This window comes from Hypomesus transpacificus, chromosome 11 (assembly GCF_021917145.1).
Source record: "Hypomesus transpacificus isolate Combined female chromosome 11, fHypTra1, whole genome shotgun sequence".
Lineage (NCBI taxonomy): Eukaryota > Metazoa > Chordata > Actinopteri > Osmeriformes > Osmeridae > Hypomesus > Hypomesus transpacificus.
The window spans coordinates 15782228-15802877 of NC_061070.1; the positions used below are offsets into that span (position 1 = coordinate 15782228).

Below are 20650 nucleotides of genomic sequence, written 5' to 3' on the forward strand. Positions count from 1 at the left end.
ACCCTCTCTCTCCACCCTCACCACTCTCCCCACCTTCTCTCATCTTACATTAAACTGTCTCTCTCTCTCTCTCCCTCCAGATGAGCGTGAGGCGGTGCAGAAGAAGACCTTCGTCAAGTGGGTGAACTCTCACCTGTCCAGGGTGTCCTGCCGCATCACGGACCTGTACATGGACCTGAGGGATGGACGCATGCTCATCAAACTCCTGGAGGTGCTCTCTGGAGAGAGACTGGTGGGTGGAGAGACACACACTGTACACACACTCTCACACAGTCACATAGAGACAGTGACCTGAGACTTCCTGGTTCATGTGAGGTCCTGAGAGAGCTCATATCTACCTTCCAGGTGTTTACCCAAGGGTGGATGTTGTTTTCAATGAGTTGCTTCCTGCTGGTCTCATTTATGACTGTGGCAGTTCAGTATCTCAACTGTATGTGTTAACACACTCTCACACACACACACATACACACACACACACACACAGATCAGTTAACACGGTCTGTCCTATCTCTCTTAATAAACACTGTTAAGCCAGACAAACCTTCGAATGGCATTTTCATGTGTCATAATATGAAGCAATTCTGTTTTATTGCGTGTGCGTTGTCGTTAGTGGGCGTGGGGCTTTCAGTGAGACGGTTAAAGCCAAGAGTGACCACATACCACCTCCTCCTGTGATTTTGTTCCAGTTATGCACACACACACACGCACACACACACTCACATTTCCTGAATAAAAGCCTTCTGATGGACGTGCTCAGACAGCTCAGAAATCAAAGCTCAATTATGGCAGATTACTGTTTGACCGTACCACTTTCATCCTTCACCCTGGTCACCCCCCGCCTTGTGACTTCCAGTGGTACGTGCCAAGTCCTGGCCCCTGAGTTGACTGGGCTCCAGGGTGGTTCTCTGTGAGAAAGACATGACCAAAGCTTCAACTCAGCCTAGTGAATGCAGCCCTCTATGGCTCCCTTCAAAACAAGTCAAAATATGAAGCTTTTCTTTCTGAGATTTGACACTCTGTTTAGGCTGTCTGGAGGAAGTCAGGCGGGGGCAAACTCGACAACAGAGAAGGGGATGAATTCTGAAGCTTTCCTGGTTGTGATGGAGTGTTGCGGGCCCAGATTTATCAAAAAGATCTTTTGAAAGAAAGAGCCTGCAGAACCGGCCAACATAGCCTCACAATGGAGGCTTCTAGAATAATAACACACATTTATAGTTTTCCATGTTGAATACAAAGCAGATGGCGTTTTGTGAAACGATCAGTGTGTTGAGATTGGGTACGATCCTGCGGTGCTTCCTGCGCGCCACAAGACCGCGCTAACCCACTGAGCCGCGTCATTAGCAGGGACATGGCAGTCGTCCACCCGCAGAACACAAGACCCTCCACGCCATCTACTTTACATCTGTAAACGCAGTCTTGCGTGGGGTTTATTTCACGGAGCAGCAAACACCAAATTGAAGCATCCGTCTGTACTGTTGTTAAGAGTTAGACCACTGGGTTCCCCAGTACCCTGGCCTCTGCTCCCCCAACTGTGCTAACAAGACTATGCCCTTGGTACTTGAACTTGTATTTTTGGGGTCATGACCCCTAAAAGTGGGCCTTCTCCCAGGGGGAACCTGCAATGACCCTGGTCCTGGTTGTCTGGACAAACTGCACAAACTGTGTTGAGATGCCAAAATATCACTGCGCCAATGTCCACTCAGGGTCACTCGGGGATTAGAGAGTGATACACACACACACACACACACACACACACACACACACACACACACAAATATACACAAGCACTTACACTGTTTGGGCCATATGGTTACTGACACATTTACACACATTGTAATACAATATTTGCAATAGGGATGTTCCTTCAGCATGTTCATTAATTCCAGTATGACAGTGAGAGGGCCCATCTGCGTTCCTGAAGGATCAGGGTTTAGAACTCCTGTCAGAATAAACCACAGAACACCAGCTGTGCATGAACATGATCACTGCTCAGCATGACACATATACTGGATGATATTTGTAATTAATCTCTTCTTATCTCTTTTCCACTCTCATCCTTCCCGTTCACCGTCCATTTGTCCTGTTCTTCCTCTCGTTCTTCCTCACCCCCCCTTCCCCCCTTTACTCTCTCTCTTCCTCCTTGTCTTTCTGACTCTCCCCCACGCAGCCCAAACCAACTAAAGGCCGCATGCGTATCCACTGCCTGGAGAACGTGGACAAGGCCCTTCAGTTCCTCAAGGAGCAGAGGGTTCACCTGGAGAACATGGGTTCTCACGACATCGTCGACGGCAACCACCGCCTCACTCTCGGACTCATCTGGACCATCATCCTGCGCTTCCAGGTCAGCTGACCAGCTGGATGGATGAGTAGATGGATAGATATTGATGGAGGTGGACAGAGGGATGGGTGGAGGAATACATGACAGTGATGATGTGTTTGGTGGTGTCTATGCTGAGTGTTGAAGTGTCAGTATGCGGGAGGAAGGGGATTAAGAAATGAAATCTCTGTGGATTTTAAAGGATTTATTTCATGCAGTTTAAATCTGCAGATGAATATGGGTGAATTTGGGTTGGTAATGGATGTAAGGGAAAGCATGACATGAGATACAGGGAGTGTGGGGGTGTGTGAGGTATTAAGGGTTGTAGTTGTGTTTATTTTAGTGTCCGGGATTGCGGGTTGTGGTGTTTACACGTATTTGGCAGTGCAGGTGAATGTCTAGTTTGTGTGTTTGTGAGAGAAAGGGAGGGAGAGGGAGGTAGAGAGAGAGGTAGAGAGAGGGAGCGTGTGTGTGACCATGTTCTTCCTGTGTGTCTCAGATCCAGGACATCAGTGTGGAGACGGAGGACAACAAGGAGAAGAAGTCTGCTAAGGACGCGCTGCTCCTCTGGTGCCAGATGAAGTCTGCAGGGTACAGTATAACACACACACAACACACACACAATTAGATGATGTATTTAGTCAGTCTAAAAATCTATTTCTAACCATGTATTCAGTGCAACAGTATCATACCTTGGGTAAAGTTTAACCAAACAGAATGGAAAGTTCATTTGCTTGAGCAATACTTGCTGTTACTGTAAACATTGGTAGAGATTAACCTTCAAGAAATGTCCAGTCAAGGGTGCAATCGGGTCGCCCCCCGTCATCGTCACACGGTCAACATTCCTACAGTTGTAACAGTGTGTCTGACCAGAGATAACAGACGTTAAACTGGGGGCCTTTAACTGGGATGTCCTTTCTAAGACATGTGATTCAGGGTAGTCAGCTGAGGCCAGAGGGCAGGGACTGGGGGTGAGGGGGGGGGGGGTGAGAGAGAGTTTGTGTGTGTGTGCGCGGGGGTAGAGTGGGATGGGGAGATTAGCAGAGAGAGGCAGAACACAAGGTCTGACTGAGTCTCAGGCCTTGATGTGAGATCATAACAGAGCAGCACAGAGCAGCAGTGTTGCTCTTATTGTATAGCTGCCCTGGACTCTGCAGACTGCCCTGGGCTCTCTGCAGACTGACCTGGGCTCATTCATTCAGTCCCCCAAAAAACCCCAGTGAGACTGTTGGAAAATGGGATAAAATCTGTGCAATTAAACGTAACTTGGAAAGAGATAGGGAGAGGTTTGATTGACTTGGAGAACATGGACTTTGGAGTCATAAGCCGTGGATGTGACGATCACTCCCGTCTCCTTCCTTTTCCAGGTACCCCAACGTGAACATTCACAACTTCACCACCAGCTGGAGGGATGGCATGGCTTTTAACGCCCTCATCCACAAACACAGGTACATTCTACATCATACTAGATCTACACAACACATCCATCATCCACAAACACAGGTACATTCTACATCATACTAGATCTACACAACACAACCATCATCCACAAACACAGGTACAGTCTACATCATACTAGATCTACACAACACAACCATCATCCACAAACACAGGTACAGTCTACATCATACTAGATCTACACAACACATCCATCATCCACAAACACAGGTACATTCTACATCATACTAGATCTACACAACACATCCCCTCATTTACAAATGTAAACATACATACACGACTCAAAGATCTGGCCTAATTGTTGAGACCATGAGTAAATAGAGGATTGAATATAAAACGTGTGTCTGTGTGTGCAAATCTCCAGACCGGACCTGATTGACTTTGACAAGCTGAAGAAATCTAACGCCCACCACAACCTCCAGAATGCCTTCAACCTCGCTGAGCAGCACCTGGGCATTACTAAACTACTGGACCCAGAGGGTTAGTCTGTCACACACAGTTCTCCACTAAAGGCTTACCTTCCAACAGCAGCCCTGGGTGGTTCAGGGTGTATAAGAACATGTAACAGACCCAAGACTCCAGCCCCAGTGCTGTCTGGTCTGATAAAGCATCAGCGCTGTAGAAGCTGCTGGAAAAGACTGCTTCTGAGGCCCAGCAGGAAGCTCTCTCTCTGCCGCCGGGGAACAAAGACACCCAGGCGTGAGAACATGCTCTCTGCCGTTGTTTTGACAGAAAGAAAAGCACGGTGCTTTCCTTTCTCTTTCTGTCTGATGTTCATGTTCTCTTTCTTTACTGTACTCTCTCTCTCTCTCTCTCTCTCTCTGTCTCTGTCTCTGTCTCTCTCTCACGTACACGCACTTCCCTCGTGAATCCCATTTTTGTTCAGAAAGACAGGGCAAGGACAGCTGAGTGATGCTTGTTTGTTTCTCATAGAGGTGTGTGTGCGTGTGTGTGTGCGTACACCCTACAGACATCAGTGTGGACCACCCAGATGAGAAGTCCATCATCACCTACGTTGTGACCTACTACCACTACTTCTCCAAGATGAAGGCCCTGAAAGTGGAGGGCAAACGCATCGGGAAGGTGAGGGGTCAGGGGTCAGGGGCACACCTGGTTCACAGCAGGACGAGGCGTTGACTTGGCCTAGGCAAATACACAGTCCCTGTATGACACATTCACCACAGTATTATCATACAGAACAGGAGTTTAGACTCCCCAGACCTTTCCTGTTGGCTATACCTTCCTTAACAAAAAACCCTAAATATATAAGAAGTACATCAACCGCTTAAGGGTGGCAGTGATTTGGTGTGTCATGCTCTCTTCTCCTTGGTCGTCAGGTCCTTGACAACGCCATCGAGACGGAGAAGATGATTGAGAAGTACGAGTCACTGGCCTCAGACCTGCTGGAGTGGATCGAGCAGACCATCATCATCCTCAACAACCGCAAGTTTGCCAACGCCCTGGTGGGGGTGCAGCAGCAGCTGCAGGCCTTCAACACCTACCGCACGGTGGAGAAGCCTCCCAAGTGAGTCTCGCCACAACTGCAGTTTATAGTTGACGTACGGGAATAGCTGAAGGGGATGTACCAGCAATGAGCTGTGTCTTTTTCCTGTTAACGTTTACATTTATGCATTAAGCAGACGCTTTTATCCAAAGCGACTTCCAAGAGAGAGCTTTACAAAAGAGCATAGGTCACTGATCATAACAACGAGGTAGTCCTAAAAATTGCAAGCAGCCAAAACATGAAGCATAAGTATGAAGTGTTAAGGATCCGCCTGAAGACTGGGTGTATCCGTCAAACCAACACTGTTGTCCTTCCTGGCCTCTGTGCGCCCCAGGTTCACAGAGAAGGGGAACCTGGAGGTGCTGCTCTTCACCATCCAGAGCAAGATGAGAGCCAACAACCAGAAGGTCTTCATGCCCCGCGAAGGCAAGCTCATCTCTGACATCAACAAGGTGAGCCCTGGATCCACCCCCCCCCCCCCCCCCCCTCTCTCTGATGTCATCATAGTGCGTCGCATCTCAAGTGCAGCCCGGTCAGTGCAGGCGTTGTCGTTCCCCTGTCTGGAGTGACAAGCTCGGTCTGTTCAGACCAGGAAGTGCTCCCTCTAGAGGCAGACTAGGTCCACTCAGGAACGGTCCGAGGATTCTATTGCATTCACAATCAGGCTTATTTCAAAGCCTTATGCTAAACCAACAGCAAACGCTCCTTAGAAACCCATTATGTCATTGTCTCCATGAGATTAGGTGGGATTAAGGTGACAGACAGGCAGTTTAAAGAGGTTGAGGGAGCAGACAGGGAAAAGTGAATGGAAAGCCACAGGCTTAGTTTACCCAAGGTCAAATTAATAACCGATTGTCAAGTCTTTTTACAGACGGGCCTCGTTGATTGACGGCGTGTTTAGACTAAGGCTAAACACAGATTGAACATCAACAAGGACTCTTATTTTGACACTGTCCTCTGTGTAAACACATTATCGTTTGACCTGTCGTGTTGCAACATAAACGGTGAGTGTGAACAATAAACAGCGAGTGACGTGTGTGTGTGTGCCAGGCGTGGGAGCGCCTGGAGAAGGCGGAGCATGAGCGCGAGCTGGCTCTGAGGACGGAGCTGATTCGCCAGGAGAAGCTGGAGCAGCTGGCGCGCCGCTTCGACCGCAAGGCTGCCATGAGAGAAACCTGGCTGAGTGAAAACCAGCGGCTCGTCTCTCAGGTAACGCAACGATGTACACACACACACACACACCCCTACACACACACCCCTACACACACACCCCTACACACACACATCCATATAACACCCTGCTCCATCAATAGCCTGTGGGCTTTTTATTGTTGACTTGTGAAAATAGTTTAACTGTGAATCAAACATGTAAGCGTATGCCCCTAACTCTCCTCCTCTACGCCCTCCCTCGCTCCCTCCCTCGCTCCATTTCCTCCCTCTCCTCCCTCTCCTTCCTTCCTTCCCTCCCTCCCCTCCCTCCCTCTCCGTCTCCAGGACAACTTTGGGTTCGACCTGCAGGCGGTGGAGGCCGCCACCAAGAAGCACGAGGCCATCGAGACGGACATCGCGGCCTACGAGGAGCGCGTGCGGGCCGTGGTGTCCGTGGCCAGGGAGCTGGAGGCGGAGAACTACCACGACATCAAGCGCATCACGGCCAGGAAGGACAACGTGAACCGCCTGTGGGAGTACCTGCTGGAGCTGCTGAAGGCTCGGCGGCTGCGGCTGGAGATGAACCTGGGGCTGCAGAGGGTGTTCCAGGAGATGCTGTACATCATGGACTGGATGGACGAGATGAAGGTGGGTGGGGCGGGAGAGGTGGAGGCCCGGGGCGTCGGTTTGTTTTCAAATGTGGGGGGAGAGAGGGGGGCGTCACACACATGGCTGGTGAGGCTGGTGAGGCTGGTGAGGCTGGTGATGGAGACGCTGGCCAGGTCACCTCCTTCAGTGCAGCCCTCTGACCGTTGTGACCCTGACCTTTGACCCCCCCCCCCCCCCCCCTGCAGATGCTGCTGCTGTCCCAGGACTATGGGAAGCACCTGCTGGGTGTGGAGGACCTGCTCCAGAAGCACGCCCTGGTGGAGGCCGACATCGCCATCCAGGCCGACCGCGTCAAGGCCGTCAACAACAATGCTCAGAGGTTCGCCGTCGACGCCGAGGGTGAGTCAGACGCACGAAAAACCTGCGCTTAAACATCACAAGTACAGAGACAAACTCTTATACTCAACCACAGATGCTGACAGATTTTTGTTTTTGGATGAAAGCTCGTTATATATACATATTGATATTCATATTGAAATTGTTGGTGCTCAGATCTGACTTGAGAAAGAGTCAGGTAGGATGGGCACTAGTGCAGTCTGTCAGGAGTATTGAAATATGGGAAAGTTACATTGAAAGGTCTTGAATCAAAAAACGTCTGCAGATGGACACTGTGTCCTGTTGAAGAAAGTTATTATACTTTGGATGGGATATGGGGGGAAAAAATTCACAAAGAAAGTACAAACAAAAATCTATCAACTCAGTTTAAAACCAAAGAAACGCGAGTCTGGATTAAGCCTCCTCTCTCTCTCCGGCTCGCCCTCTCTCTAGGCTACAAGCCATGCGACCCCCAGGTGATCCGTGACCGCGTGGCCCACATGGAGTTCTGCTACCAGGAGCTGAGCCAGCTGGCCGCCGAGCGCCGCGCCCGCCTGGAGGAATCCCGCCGCCTGTGGAAGTTCTTCTGGGAGATGGCGGAGGAGGAAGGCTGGATCCGGGAGAAGGAGCAGATCCTGTCCTCCGAGGACTGTGGGAAGGACCTGACGGCAGCCGTGCGTCTGCTGAGCCAGCACAAGGCCTTCGAGGACGAGATGATTGGCCGAGCCGGACACCTGCAGCAGACCGTGCGCCAGGGGGAGGAGCTTGTGGCGGACAACCACTTTGGCTCCGATAAGATCAAAGAGCGCATCGCGGACATCCAGGAGCAGTGGAAGGGGCTGGAACGCTTGTCGGCAGTCAGGTGAGGAAACCCTTTTCCGAGGGCTGAAGTTTTCTAATAGGCTCGGTGATGTTGGTGGTGCGACGTAGTCATGCTCCGGTCGTGGGTCGAAAGATCAACCGGGCTCGGATAAAAGCGTTGCAGCTGAATGGCCTTCCCGGCACCATGTATACGTCCACAGGAAGACCCGCCTGCAAGAGGCCTGCAACCATCACCAGTTCCTGACTGACGCCGACGACATCGACGCCTGGATGCTGGACGTGCTCCGCATCGTGTCGAGCGCCGACGTGGGCCACGACGAGTTCTCCACGCAGGCCCTTGTCAAGAAGCACAAGGACGTGGCTGAGGAGATCGCCAGCTACCGGCCCGTCATCGACGCTCTGCACGAACAGGCCCGCACGCTGCCCGAACAGCAGGCCAACTCTGAGGAGGTAGGTGGACGGATGGATGGAGCAATGACTGAACAGACACGTGTGTGTGTACACATGTGTCTGTTCAGTCATTGCTCCATCACTGTGTTCCATTGTGTGTAATGTCCCTTCTTTAGTAAAATGGTATATATAATGTTACTAAAGAAGGGACAATACACACAAATGCACATCCATGTCCCCAACATCATATCTCAGCAATCGCTGCACCGTCTCCAGTTGATGGCGTCGACCGGCTAAACCCTGTTCTCTCCGCGTGGCGTGCAGGTGCAGACCCGCCTGTCGGGCATCGAGGAGCGCTACAAGGAGGTGGCCGAGCTGACCCGTCTGAGGAAGCAGGCGCTGCAGGACGCTCTGGCGCTCTACAAGATGTTCAGCGAGGCCGACGCCTGCGAGGTGTGGATCGACGAGAAGGAGCAGTGGCTCAACAGCATGGAGATACCTGAGAAGTTAGAGGACCTGGAGGTCGTACAGCACAGGTGAGACACACACAAATCAACCCACACAGCTGTTGAGCCACTCTGACACTGCGAATGGCACAGTGTTTTAGCTTTTTTTTTTTACTCATACGGTTGCCAGGCTGGTTCCAGCGTTTGTGACAGACAGACGGATATCAGTAGGTTGCCAATTCAGCTACAGCTCAGTAGCAGTGCTGTGAGAAACAAACAAGTTTGCGCCACAGTAAGATGGATCGGGACAGCAAATAGTGGGAACCAGACTCCCATAACTGTGGAGACCAAACCGCAGTGTTGAAAAGGCAGTAATTATCCAATAGGCTCCTCTCTCGAAGAGAATAAACAGACTAAGTGGTTTAGACAGCGGTTGGAGGGATGTTTACTACAGAGAGGGTTGTCTAGTTTGAGACAAACACTGTTCTCCACACTGTTTACTCAAAATGCTTTAGATGGAACTGCTTCCAGACTACCTGTTAGAGCCAATTCTCAGGGTATGTTGTAACTACCCTACTATTTAGTTTTTTCTTGCTATTCTATGCCACAATCCACCTCACATCAACGTATCTTAAGAAAATGCCTGTTTTAGTTTTATTTGAGTGTAAGGGAGGGAGGGAAAACACATGTTTTCATTTAACAAACACATCATCTCATCTCCATCATCAACGTTGAAATTACAAAACTGTGACTAACTAATATAAGAAGCCGTTGGAGCTTGCCCTAAACCGACTTGAACTGCCAATCTTTCTTTGAACTGCTATTTTTTTTATAGCCACTACTACGTCACTGTTTTATTGTGTGTGTGTATGTGTTGGCAGTTGAAATATGTCTACAGCTCAACTAAAAACAAACATTAAAAGAGTTGATGAAACTCATTCTCTCTTCCTCCCATCTCACCTGTTCTCCCCTCTTCTCTTCTCTTCTCCCCATCCCATCCCCTCCCCTCCCCTGTCCAGGTTTGAGAGTCTGGAGCCCGAGATGAACAACCAAGCCTCCCGTGTTGCTGTGGTGAACCAGATTGCTAGGCAACTAATCCACAGTGGTCACCCCAGTGAGAAGGAGATCAAAGCCCAGCAGGATAAACTCAACACCAGGTACAGCAATTACCTCCAATTTCATCTGCGTTAACTACAGTCAACTCTCATACAAATAGACCAGCAGGTACAGCAATAACCACTAATATTATCTCTGTAACTACAGTTAACTATCATATTGAAAATAAAGGATGTTGATGCAAATGTTATGTACAGTTCTGTTATACTTGACCCAAAATACTTTTGTTCTGTCCAGGTGGAGCCAGTTCAGAGACCTGGTGGACCTGAAGAAGGACTCCTTGAACTCGGCTCTGGGCGTGCAGAACTACCACCTGGAGTGCAACGAAACAAAGTCCTGGATCCGCGAGAAGACCAAGGTCATCGAGTCCACACAGGAGCTGGGCAACGACCTGGCGGGCGTCATGGCTCTGCAGCGCAAGCTCACCGGCATGGAGCGCGACCTGGCCGCCATCGAGGACAAGCTGGGCGACCTGGGAAAGGAGGCGGAGCGACTGGCCGCCGAGCACCCCGACCAGGCCCAGGGCATCATGGGAAGGCTGGGCGAGTGCACGGGCGTGTGGGACGAGATGAAGGGCACGCTGAAGAACCGCGAGGAGTCTCTGGGCGAGGCCAGCAAGCTGCAACAGTTCCTGCGCGAGCTGGACGACTTCCAGTCCTGGCTGTCGCGCACCCAGACGGCCATCGCCTCCGAGGACATGCCGAACACCCTGACCGAAGCTGAGAAGCTCCTGGCTCAGCACGAGGGCATCAAGAACGAGATCCGGAACTACGAGGAGGACTACCAGAAGATGCGGGACATGGGGGAGATGGTGACCCAGGGCCAGACGGACGCCCAGTACATGTTCCTCCGTCAAAGGCTGCAGGCGCTGGACACGGGCTGGAACGAGCTGCACAAGATGTGGGAGAACCGGCAGAACCTGCTGTCCCAGTCCCACGCCTACCAGATGTTCCTCCGGGACACCAAGCAGGTTGAGGCCTTCCTCAACAACCAGGTAGGCGCCGCTGTCAGGCACTACGCTCTGTAGACAGGGGGTGGTGGACTTGCATCGCTGACGCTGTAGCTCCAATCTAAAATGAAGGATTATCTGACTCCTCCCACTTTCTCTCCCACCTCCCCTGCTCCCTCCATTCACACTCCCGCCCCGTTTTTTTCTCCCTCCCTCCCAACCTCTACTCTCTCCTTCCACCCTCCCCCCCGTCCCTCCGTCTCCCAGGAGTACGTCCTGGCCCACACGGAGATGCCCACCACCCTGGAGGGGGCGGAAGGGGCCATCAAGAAGCAGGAGGACTTCATGACCACCATGGACGCCAACGAGGAGAAGATCAACGCCGTGGTGGACACGGGACGCCGGCTGGTGGGTGACGGCAACATCAACGCCGAGCGCGTCCAGGAGAAGGTGGACTCCATCGATAAGAGGTGCAGAACCGGGCGGACTGGGAAACACGGCTGGGACTCGTGTCACAGCTCGCAAGGAGCAGGGAGAACTGGAGAGATATCGGATCGTGAGACTTGTGGTGTAGTGTTAGCCTCACTGGACTTAATTAACTTAATGTGTGTGTGTGTGTGTGTGTGTGTGTGTGTGTGTGTGTGTGTGTGTGTGTGTGTGTGTGTGTGTGTGTGTGTGTGTGTGTGTGTGTGTGTGTGTGTGTGTGTGCGCAGGCATAAGAAGAACCGCGAGGGAGCCAGTGAGCTGCTGACGAAGCTGAAAGACAACAGAGACCTGCAGAAGTTCCTCCAGGACTGTCAGGAGGTCAGACACAAGTGCCACACACACACACACACCATTCATGCAACATTCATACCTCAAATCAGATTAGTTTGTGTGCCTTTTGCTTACATTGTCATTTAGGACCATGTACCACTCATGATGTTTCCTTTGTGTGTGTGTAGCTGTCCCTGTGGATCAACGAGAAGATGCTGACAGCCCAGGACATGTCTTACGACGAGGCCAGGAACCTCCACAGCAAGTGGCTCAAACACCAGGCCTTCATGGCTGAACTGCAGTCCAACAAGGAATGGCTGGACAAGATCGAGAAGGTCAGTCAGAGGGAGGGAGGGAGAGGTGGACGGGTAGGGGGGAGACGGGGAAGGAGGGATGGATGGAGGGAAATGGGTAGAGGGGATGGAGGGAAATGGGTAGAGGGGAATGGGTAAACAAATCAAGGACTGGTACCACACTACACAGAGGAGAATGTGTGTTATTGTAAAGGATGGATAACGGTGTGCCACTGACTGGAGACCTGTTGTTATTATCGCTCAGCCATGGTGTCCTTTGACCTGTCCTCCTCCTCCAATCCCAGGACGGGCAACAGCTGATGACAGAGAAGCCAGAGACTGAGCCAATGGTGAAGGAGAAGCTGGCTGCGCTCCAGAAGATGTGGGAGGACCTTGAGTCGACCACCCAGACCAAGGCCAAGTGCTTGTTCGATGCCAACAAGGCGGAGCTTTTCACCCAAAGCTGCACCAACCTGGACAAATGGCTGGTCGGCTTGGAAGGCCAGATCCAATCAGACGACTACGGCAAAGATCTGACCAGCGTCAACATCCTGCTGAAGAAACAGCAGGTACAGAACAGGCTGCCAGCAGTCAATAAGTCTGTCAGGGATTTGAGCACCCGTACCGATAATTACATCCCTAGTCTGTAACATTCACTATCCCATTTCAGTATTGACACCCTACTTCCCCCCTGAACAGTATCTGCAAATGGGCCTTTGTGGTCTCAGTTTGACTTAATAGTTTCCCTTCCTCATAAAAAAAGCTTTTACTGTACGTACAGAGATACCTGAAGAAACGTACAGGTCTGGTTTAAATATATCCGTGGTGTAGCAGAGGAACAGACTAGTGTAGCGCTGGCTCAGTCTGTGTAGACTCTTCATTCAGACAGTACCAGCCAGGGGAGTTCGAACAGACCCACCAGCCATTATATAACAGCCTTTACTACACACACACACACACACACTGGAGGACTAATACACACACACGCATGCGTACACACACGTAGTTATGCAATCTCTCCCTCGCCTTGATGTGTAAATGAGCGGGCTCGTGCCTAGGAGGTGAATTCACGCTGTGTGTGTTGCAGTGTGCGTGTTCCAGTGTGTGTGTGTGTGTGTGTGCAAAACTCACAGCGAGAGTGTGATGGAGTGAAACGACAAAGGGCTGCTGAAGATTCCAGGAGTACACATGATGTGTTCAACAATGAGATCATACAGTAGATCAAACAGCCACTGCTGTAGTGAAACTGAAACCCACGTTGTGTGGGTGGGTGGGTGTCAAATCAAATCAAATCAAATTTATTTGTATAGCCCTTTTTACACGCAAGCATGTCACAGAGGGCTTCACATGCGCCCATAGAACTGCCCCTCAACCAACCTAAACCCTCAAGGAAGACAAGGAAAAACTCCCAGAAAAACTCCCACCGGGAGAAAAAATGGAAGAAACCTTGGGAGGAGCAATTCAGAGAGGGATCCCCTCCTCCAGAGACGGTTGGTAAGAGAGAGGAGCAGAACACAAGCTAAACATAGTCATACAGTGTCAATGGGTTTTGAAACACCAAAATCCATTGTTCAGCTTTATAGAGTGGAGGGTGTGTGCATGCGTGCCTGCGTGTGTGCGCGTTCGCATCATTACAGCAGTGAACTAGATTAGGGAAGACCGAGAAAGAGAGGGAGGTAGTATCACTGGCGCACAGATCAAAAAGAGAGAGGAAGAGGAAGCGAGAATTATGGGACGCCTCAGTTTCTTTAGCCTGAGCTAAAGAGAGCATGCTACCCTGTGGCTTTGTCATCGCTTTCTCTTTCTCTCTCTGCCCTTCTTATCCTTCCTGTCCCTTTTCCTCCGGCCTGATTCCGGTCCCGGACTGGCCTCTGTCTGGGCCTGACCCTGTGCCCGTGTCCTCCTCTTCCTCCAGATGCTGGAGAGCCAGGTGGAGGTGCGTCAGAGGGAGGTGCAGGAGCTGCAGGGCCAGGCGCAGGCCCTGAGCCAGGAGGGCAAGGACTCGGACGAGGTGGACGGCCAGAGACGCACCGTGGAGAAGAAGTTCCAGGAGCTGCAGGAGCCCATCATGAAGAGGAGGGATAACCTGATGGCCTCCCGTGAGATCCACCAGTTCAACAGGGACTTGGAAGATGAGATAGTATGTTGTTGATTTCCTCTTCTGTGTTTTATATCGGCATTTTATTGTGTGTGTTTGCCAGTATGTAAGAACAATAGCTTCTTGGGGAATGTAAGTATTTATTATATTTATGCAAATCAGAATTAAGCCAGTATTTTTGAAAGTCTAATCCTCTAATCGTCTCTGGAAAGATTGTGTTTAAAAAAACAAGAAGCCAGCCTTATGGCATGTTGTAGCTCTGAGAACTCTGTAGCAAGTTGTTTTCTGATCTCTGGAGAGATCAGACGTTATTCTATTTTTCACTTCGGTTTGTTTGTCTCCTCCTCTGAGACGGATGCTTGTGCCACATCTGATAGAAGGTTTAGGCCTGAAGCTAATAAGATAAGACTGCCTGTTTAAAGAAAGGACTGAACTCAATTAGCGTAAAACTTTTGGTTTGAATTGCAGTGCTCGCTTCAGTTACGTATCATCACTCAATACTAAATCGCTCCGTGTGTGTGTGTTCTTCCTAGCTGTGGGTGGAGGAGAGGATGGCTCTGGCTACGTCCACAGACCACGGGAACAACCTCCAGACCGTCCAGCTCCTCATCAAGAAGAACCAGGTGAGACAGACCCACATCTCCCACGTCCTACAGCTCACTTTCTCCACAGCATAATGTGCCAAAACGTCTTCATCCCGGCTGAAACATTTACCCCTTGACCCGTCCTCCCCCCCGTCCTCTCCAGACGCTCCAGAAGGAGATCCAGGGCCACCAGCCGCGCTACGACGACATCTTCGAGCGCAGCCAGCAGGTCCTGCGCGCCGACAGCCCCAACGGCGACCTGATCCGCCAGCGGCTGGACGACCTGCAGCGCCTGTGGGCCCAGATGAAGGCGGAGACGGAGAATCGGCACGGGCGTCTGGAGGAGGCCCACAAGGCCCAGCAGTACTACTTTGACGCTGCCGAGGCCGAGGCCTGGATGAGCGAGCAGGAGCTGTACATGATGTCAGAGGAGAAGGCCAAGGTGAGGGGGGGAACTGGAAGGCCAAGGTGAGGGGGGAACTGGAAGGCCAAGGTGAGGGGGGAACTGGAAGGCCAAGGTGAGGGGGGAACTGGAAGGCCAAGGTGAGGGGGGAACTGGAAGGCCAAGGTGAGGGGGGAACTGGAAGGCCAAGGTGAGGGGGGAACTGGAAGGCCAAGGTGAGGGGGGAACTGGAAGGCCAAGGTGAGGGGGGAACTGGAAGGCCAAGGTGAGGGGGGGGGAAGGGGGCTGAGAGCCGGCTATGTGTGAGTTTAGTTTGAGGTTTTTGGATGGCGAGGGTAACAGGACGCCAGCCTGACTCGATGCCAGTGAAGGCCTTGACAGGAAGTGGGTGGCGGAGGAAATCGTGGGTGCTATTTAGTCCCGATCTGCAGGACAGAGGATATAGATTGAAGCGGGAGGTCTAACAGGTCGTGGTAGTTAACTCGTAAACCCATGTCATCCTTGTCATTTGGGTTACATTCTCCATTTAGTGGCTAGTTAGGCGTGCTGCATGTTCCTGTTTCACTTCTGGGTTTGACAGTTGTTCCTCTACTGACCTCAATGACTCTCTAAAGTAACCTTGTACAGTAGGGAGACTGCTTGTTTCTCACGTTGTCCCTCCCTCCCTCCACAGGATGAACAGAGCTCCGTGACCATGCTGAAGAAGCACCACATCCTGGAGCAGGCGGTGGAGGACTATGCAGAGACTGTGCACCAGCTCTCCCAGACCAGCAGGGGCCTGGTGGCCGCAGAGCACCCAGAGAGGTGAGGGGTGAGGGGCCAGCCGTAGCTCTCCAGGCGACTACGAGGTGGATGAGTCGGAGGGACCCGGGTCAGTGTTGGGTCGGTCAGGAATAAGAGCTTTTTTTAAACTTGTCTTGTCCTTTTTTCTCCTCCCCATTTCCTCCTCCGCCTCGCTCCTTTCCAGCGAGCGCATCGGCATGCGCCAGTCCCAGGTGGACAAGCTGTACGCCGGCCTGAAGGACCTGTCAGAGGAGAGGAGGGGCAAGCTGGACGAGAGGCTCCGCCTCTTCCAGCTCAACAGGGAAGTGGATGATCTGGAACAGTGGATCGCCGAGCGCGAGGTTGTGGCCGGGTCGCACGAGCTGGGGCAGGACTATGAACACGTCACGGTACGCTAAACCGCCAACCTCAGAGTTTAGCCAGGGCGTGACAGCAACAGGCCACGTTTTCAATTAAAGACAGTGCGTTTGGCATTTGACGGCTTTATTGGGTAGATCGAGATGTTTGTGACACATGTGCCCCTGACCGAATCCCTGTGTGTGTTACCCAGATGCTGCAGGAGCGTTTCCGGGAGTTCGCCCGCGACACGGGCAACATCGGCCAGGAGCGCGTGGACGCCGTCAACCAGCTGGCCGACGAGCTCATCAACTCAGGCCACGCCGACGCGGCCACCATCGCCGAGTGGAAGGACGGCCTGAACGAGGCGTGGGCGGACCTGCTGGAGCTGATCGACACGCGCACGCAGATCCTCGCCGCCTCCTTTGAGCTGCACAAGTTCTACCACGACGCCAAGGAGATCCTCAACCGCATCCTGGACAAACACAAGAAGCTTCCGGAAGAGCTGGGCCGAGACCAGAACACGGTGGAGACCCTGCAGAGGATGCACACCACCTTCGAGCACGACATCCAGGCCTTGGGCACCCAGGTACAGAAAAGCACTAAACTACACTGGACTGACCTATAAACCCTTCTGCCAGATCTCTGTTACACCAAATATAATACCAGTGTACATTTTACAGACAAAAGGAATCTGTTTCTCTAACCACTAAGCTATCCCCTCTGACAAACACCCGTGTTTCTCCCAGGTGCGCACGTTGCAGGAGGACGCCGTGCGTCTGCAGTCGGCCTACGCCGGGGACAAGGCTGACGACATCCAGAAGCGCGAGGGGGAGGTGCTGGAGGCGTGGCGCGTCCTGCTCGAGGCCTGCGATGGGCGCCGCGTCAAGCTGCTGGACACGGGAGACAAGTTCCGCTTCTTCAGCATGGTCCGAGACCTCATGCTGTGGATGGAGGACGTCATCCGCCTCATCGAGGCCCAGGAGAAACCCAGGTACGAGGGGAGGGAGGGAGGAGTTTGGTACTGAATGATAAGGTCAAGCTCCAAAGCTACCATACAGTGGAGATGTAAAGGCTTAGATCTGAGGTATACAGACGCAAATCAACTTGCGAGTTTTACAAGCTTCAGCATTGATTAATCTTATGAGATTATCTGTTTTAGATGTTTCAGATGAAAAATCATGTAGTTAAGGTAGATTATTCTGCTACAAGTCTACTCGTTGTACAGTACACTGTCACCGTGCCTGACCCCTCCCCATCCACAGCAAAGGCTGGCCAGGTGAGAGTAATCTGCATAGTCTTCTTCTAAGCAGCTTTGGTCAACACTCTCCAGCTTATCCACTCAAACACTTCTCCACCGACGTAATCCCCAATGTTCCAAACCTTTGTTGCGATTCACAAAGTTAACCCTGATAAAGACTCACGTTAACAGCCCCCCACGATGGCACACACCCACACACACACACACACACACACACACACACACACACACACCCTCACACACACAAACACCCCCCCACACACACACACAGATAACATGGTGCTGATGTGATTACGGAGGCGTTGCTGCTCTATGCTGAGCTGCTTGCTGGGCAGATGGGCTGAGAGTCCCTACACCCATGGTGCCTCCTTTTGTGTAGACTGGGAAGCTGTTGGAGAAAACAATAGGCTCTCAAAACCATTTGTGGTTTCCTGGAGAGGGGTAGCGAGAGAGACTGTCATCGAGAGAGAGAGGCAGCAGCACACCAAGCCTCTGTCTCAGTCTGAATTTAGTGGTAATTGGGATAATCACCAGTGTGGACGAGCCCTGGGTCACACTAGCCTGAGTGCAATCATGATCACCATGGCAACAGGACAAAGAAAGTTTGAGAGGGAGGGGGAGAGGCAGAAAGATGAGGCGAGAGAGGGAGAGCTGTTTGAGTTCAGTCAGCAATTGTATTGCTGTTATTCGGGCTATCCTGTGTGGAGCAGCCTTGAAGCAGGTAATGGACCATAATAGGTCTGGAACTCAAACCCCTCAGTCTACAACACCTCCTTAAAAGCCCCCTATGAAACCAACACCTTTTCCGAGTCGTGACCACAGGAAACAAGTCAGGTGTGGGGATCTGTTCTTGAGTGTGTGGCTGCAGAATTGGCTGCAGAACTGTATTAGACACCTCCTCCTTGCAGTTATGTCCACTAACTCGTGTCTTGTCGGGTTTTCCTAGTCCACGCTCCGCGCTGAATGACTGTACGATGCAGTGGGTGAGACTAGCTTGTTGTTGTTGTTGTTTAGGGATGTGTCGTCTGTGGAGCTGCTGATGAACAACCACCAGGGCATCAAGGCAGAGATTGATGCCCGCAACGACAGCTTCACCACCTGCATCGAGCTGGGCAAGGCCCTGCTAGCACGGAAGCACTACGCATCAGAAGAGGTGGGGCTCGTGGAGAGAAGCTGTTCTCCCATGATTGTTTCTCTCTCTCTCCGCTCCCCTCCCACTCTCCACCTCTCCTTCTCCATCTCTCTGTCCCTCTCCTGCTCCATCTCTTTACCTTTCTGTCTCTTTCTTTCTCTGCATCTCTGTCTGTCAGTTCTCTCCCTGAAAGTGTTTTGGTTCCGGTTTCAGATCAAAGAGAAGTTGCTACAGCTGACGGATAAAAGGAAAGACATGATTGACAAGTGGGAGGACAGATGGGAGTGGCTTAGATTGGGTGAGTGGCCAATGTTTATAAATGGCTTATAATGTGTACCTTTTATGGAGACTCTGTGCCAGAGTTGGTGTACAATGTCGTTATGACCTTGTGTGTATGTATGTATGTATGTATGTATGTGTGTTTGTGTGTGTGTCTCTGCGTGTATGCGTGCCTGTGTGTGTGTGTGTGTGTGTCTCTGCGTGTATGCGTGCCTGTGTGTGTGTGTGTGTGTCTCTGCGTGTATGCGTGCCTGTGTGTGTGTCTCTGCGTGTATGCGTGCCTGTGTGTGTGTGTGTGTGTGTGTCTCTGCGTGTATGCGTGCCTGTGTGTGTGTCTCTGCGTGTATGCGTGCCTGTGTGTGTGTGTGTCTCTGCATGTGTGCGTGCCTGTGTGTGTGTCTCTGCGTGTGTGCGTGCCTGTGTGTGTGTCTCTGCGTGTATGCGTGCCTGTGTGTGTGTGTGTGTCTCTGCGTGTATGCGTGCCTGTGTGTGTGTCTCTGCGTGTATGCGTGCCTGTGTGTGTGTCTCTGCGTGTATGCGTGCCTGTGTGTGTGTCTCTGCGTGTATGCGTGCCTGTGTGTGTGTGTGTCTCTGCATGTGTGCGTGCCTGTGTGTGTGTCTCTGCGTGTGTGCGTGCCTGTGTGTGTGTCTCTGCGTGTATGCGTGCCTGTGTGTGTGTGTGTGTCTCTGCGTGTGTGCGTGCCTGTGTGTGTGTGTGTCTCTGCGTGTATGCGTGCCTGTGTGTGTGTGTGTCTCTGCGTGTGTGCGTGCCTGTGTGTCTCCAGTTCTGGAGGTGCACCAGTTCTCGCGGGACGCGGGCGTGGCCGAGGCGTGGCTGCTGGGCCAGGAGCCCTACCTGTCCAGTAGGGAGATGGGCATGAACGTGGACGATGTGGAGAAGCTCATCAAGAGACACGAGGCCTTCGAGAAGTCCGCCGCCACCTGGGAGGAGCGCTTCTCCGCCCTGGAGCGACTGACCACGGTGAGGAGGAGGGGGGGGGGAGGAGAGAACTTCTAGGTTTTAGGTTTACTAACTCAACCAGATGTTTGGGCTTGTCATGACGTTTACATAAGAAGAGTTCATAAAGTGTGCTGGTGGATAATATAATATAAAACTGACCACTATCGCCTATGACATGGATATCAACTATTAAACATCAGAATGGGCCACCTTTCGCGTGTGTGTGTGTGTGTACTCTCAGATGGAGCTACTGGAAGTAAGAAGAATGCAAGAGGAAGAAGAGAAGAAGAGGCAGCCGCCACCTGCAGAGGCCTCCGACGCAGTCTTGACACAGCAGAGGTCAGCTGTGTGTGTGTGTGTGTGTGTGTGTGTGTGTGTGTGTGCTCCAATAGAATGTGTTAGATCAGCACCATGTTGTACCCACCAAAGGACCGGGCCTTAGGCTGGGACTAACCACACGTTCACCAGGTTTAAACTCTTGACCACTACGCTGAAACCTGAAATATCTCATTCAAGATCCTTGTTTGTCTCCACACTTTGCTGTTTGTTAAATTGAACACATCTGAGACACTAGATTGCAGTTGTTGGGACCTAATTGTTTTCTGTGTGTGTGTGTGTGTGTGTGTGTG

The 20650-nt window shown here is 51.7% G+C and overlaps 1 protein-coding gene across 4 annotated transcripts in view; it reads left to right on the forward strand.

Annotated features, from left to right (window-relative positions):
* LOC124474196 (spectrin beta chain, non-erythrocytic 1) overlaps positions 1 to 20650 on the forward strand; it is a 63381-nt gene that overhangs the window by 37330 nt on the left and 5401 nt on the right. For all 4 annotated transcript variants that reach the window (XM_047030137.1, XM_047030138.1, XM_047030135.1 and 1 more), the window contains 31 exons: positions 81 to 232; positions 2168 to 2341; positions 2817 to 2908; positions 3685 to 3765; positions 4140 to 4255; positions 4746 to 4858; positions 5113 to 5300; positions 5614 to 5731; positions 6330 to 6488; positions 6774 to 7076; positions 7283 to 7436; positions 7866 to 8274; positions 8435 to 8684; positions 8949 to 9160; positions 10090 to 10227; positions 10424 to 11180; positions 11403 to 11605; positions 11849 to 11939; positions 12080 to 12226; positions 12490 to 12753; positions 14100 to 14324; positions 14816 to 14905; positions 15030 to 15308; positions 15943 to 16073; positions 16237 to 16441; positions 16603 to 16977; positions 17138 to 17382; positions 18664 to 18802; positions 18995 to 19079; positions 19846 to 20042; positions 20263 to 20360. In XM_047030137.1, the coding sequence (XP_046886093.1) occupies positions 81 to 232; positions 2168 to 2341; positions 2817 to 2908; positions 3685 to 3765; positions 4140 to 4255; positions 4746 to 4858; positions 5113 to 5300; positions 5614 to 5731; positions 6330 to 6488; positions 6774 to 7076; positions 7283 to 7436; positions 7866 to 8274; positions 8435 to 8684; positions 8949 to 9160; positions 10090 to 10227; positions 10424 to 11180; positions 11403 to 11605; positions 11849 to 11939; positions 12080 to 12226; positions 12490 to 12753; positions 14100 to 14324; positions 14816 to 14905; positions 15030 to 15308; positions 15943 to 16073; positions 16237 to 16441; positions 16603 to 16977; positions 17138 to 17382; positions 18664 to 18802; positions 18995 to 19079; positions 19846 to 20042; positions 20263 to 20360 (6190 nt within the window). The remainder of the gene's footprint in view (positions 1 to 80; positions 233 to 2167; positions 2342 to 2816; positions 2909 to 3684; positions 3766 to 4139; positions 4256 to 4745; positions 4859 to 5112; positions 5301 to 5613; positions 5732 to 6329; positions 6489 to 6773; positions 7077 to 7282; positions 7437 to 7865; positions 8275 to 8434; positions 8685 to 8948; positions 9161 to 10089; positions 10228 to 10423; positions 11181 to 11402; positions 11606 to 11848; positions 11940 to 12079; positions 12227 to 12489; positions 12754 to 14099; positions 14325 to 14815; positions 14906 to 15029; positions 15309 to 15942; positions 16074 to 16236; positions 16442 to 16602; positions 16978 to 17137; positions 17383 to 18663; positions 18803 to 18994; positions 19080 to 19845; positions 20043 to 20262; positions 20361 to 20650) is intronic.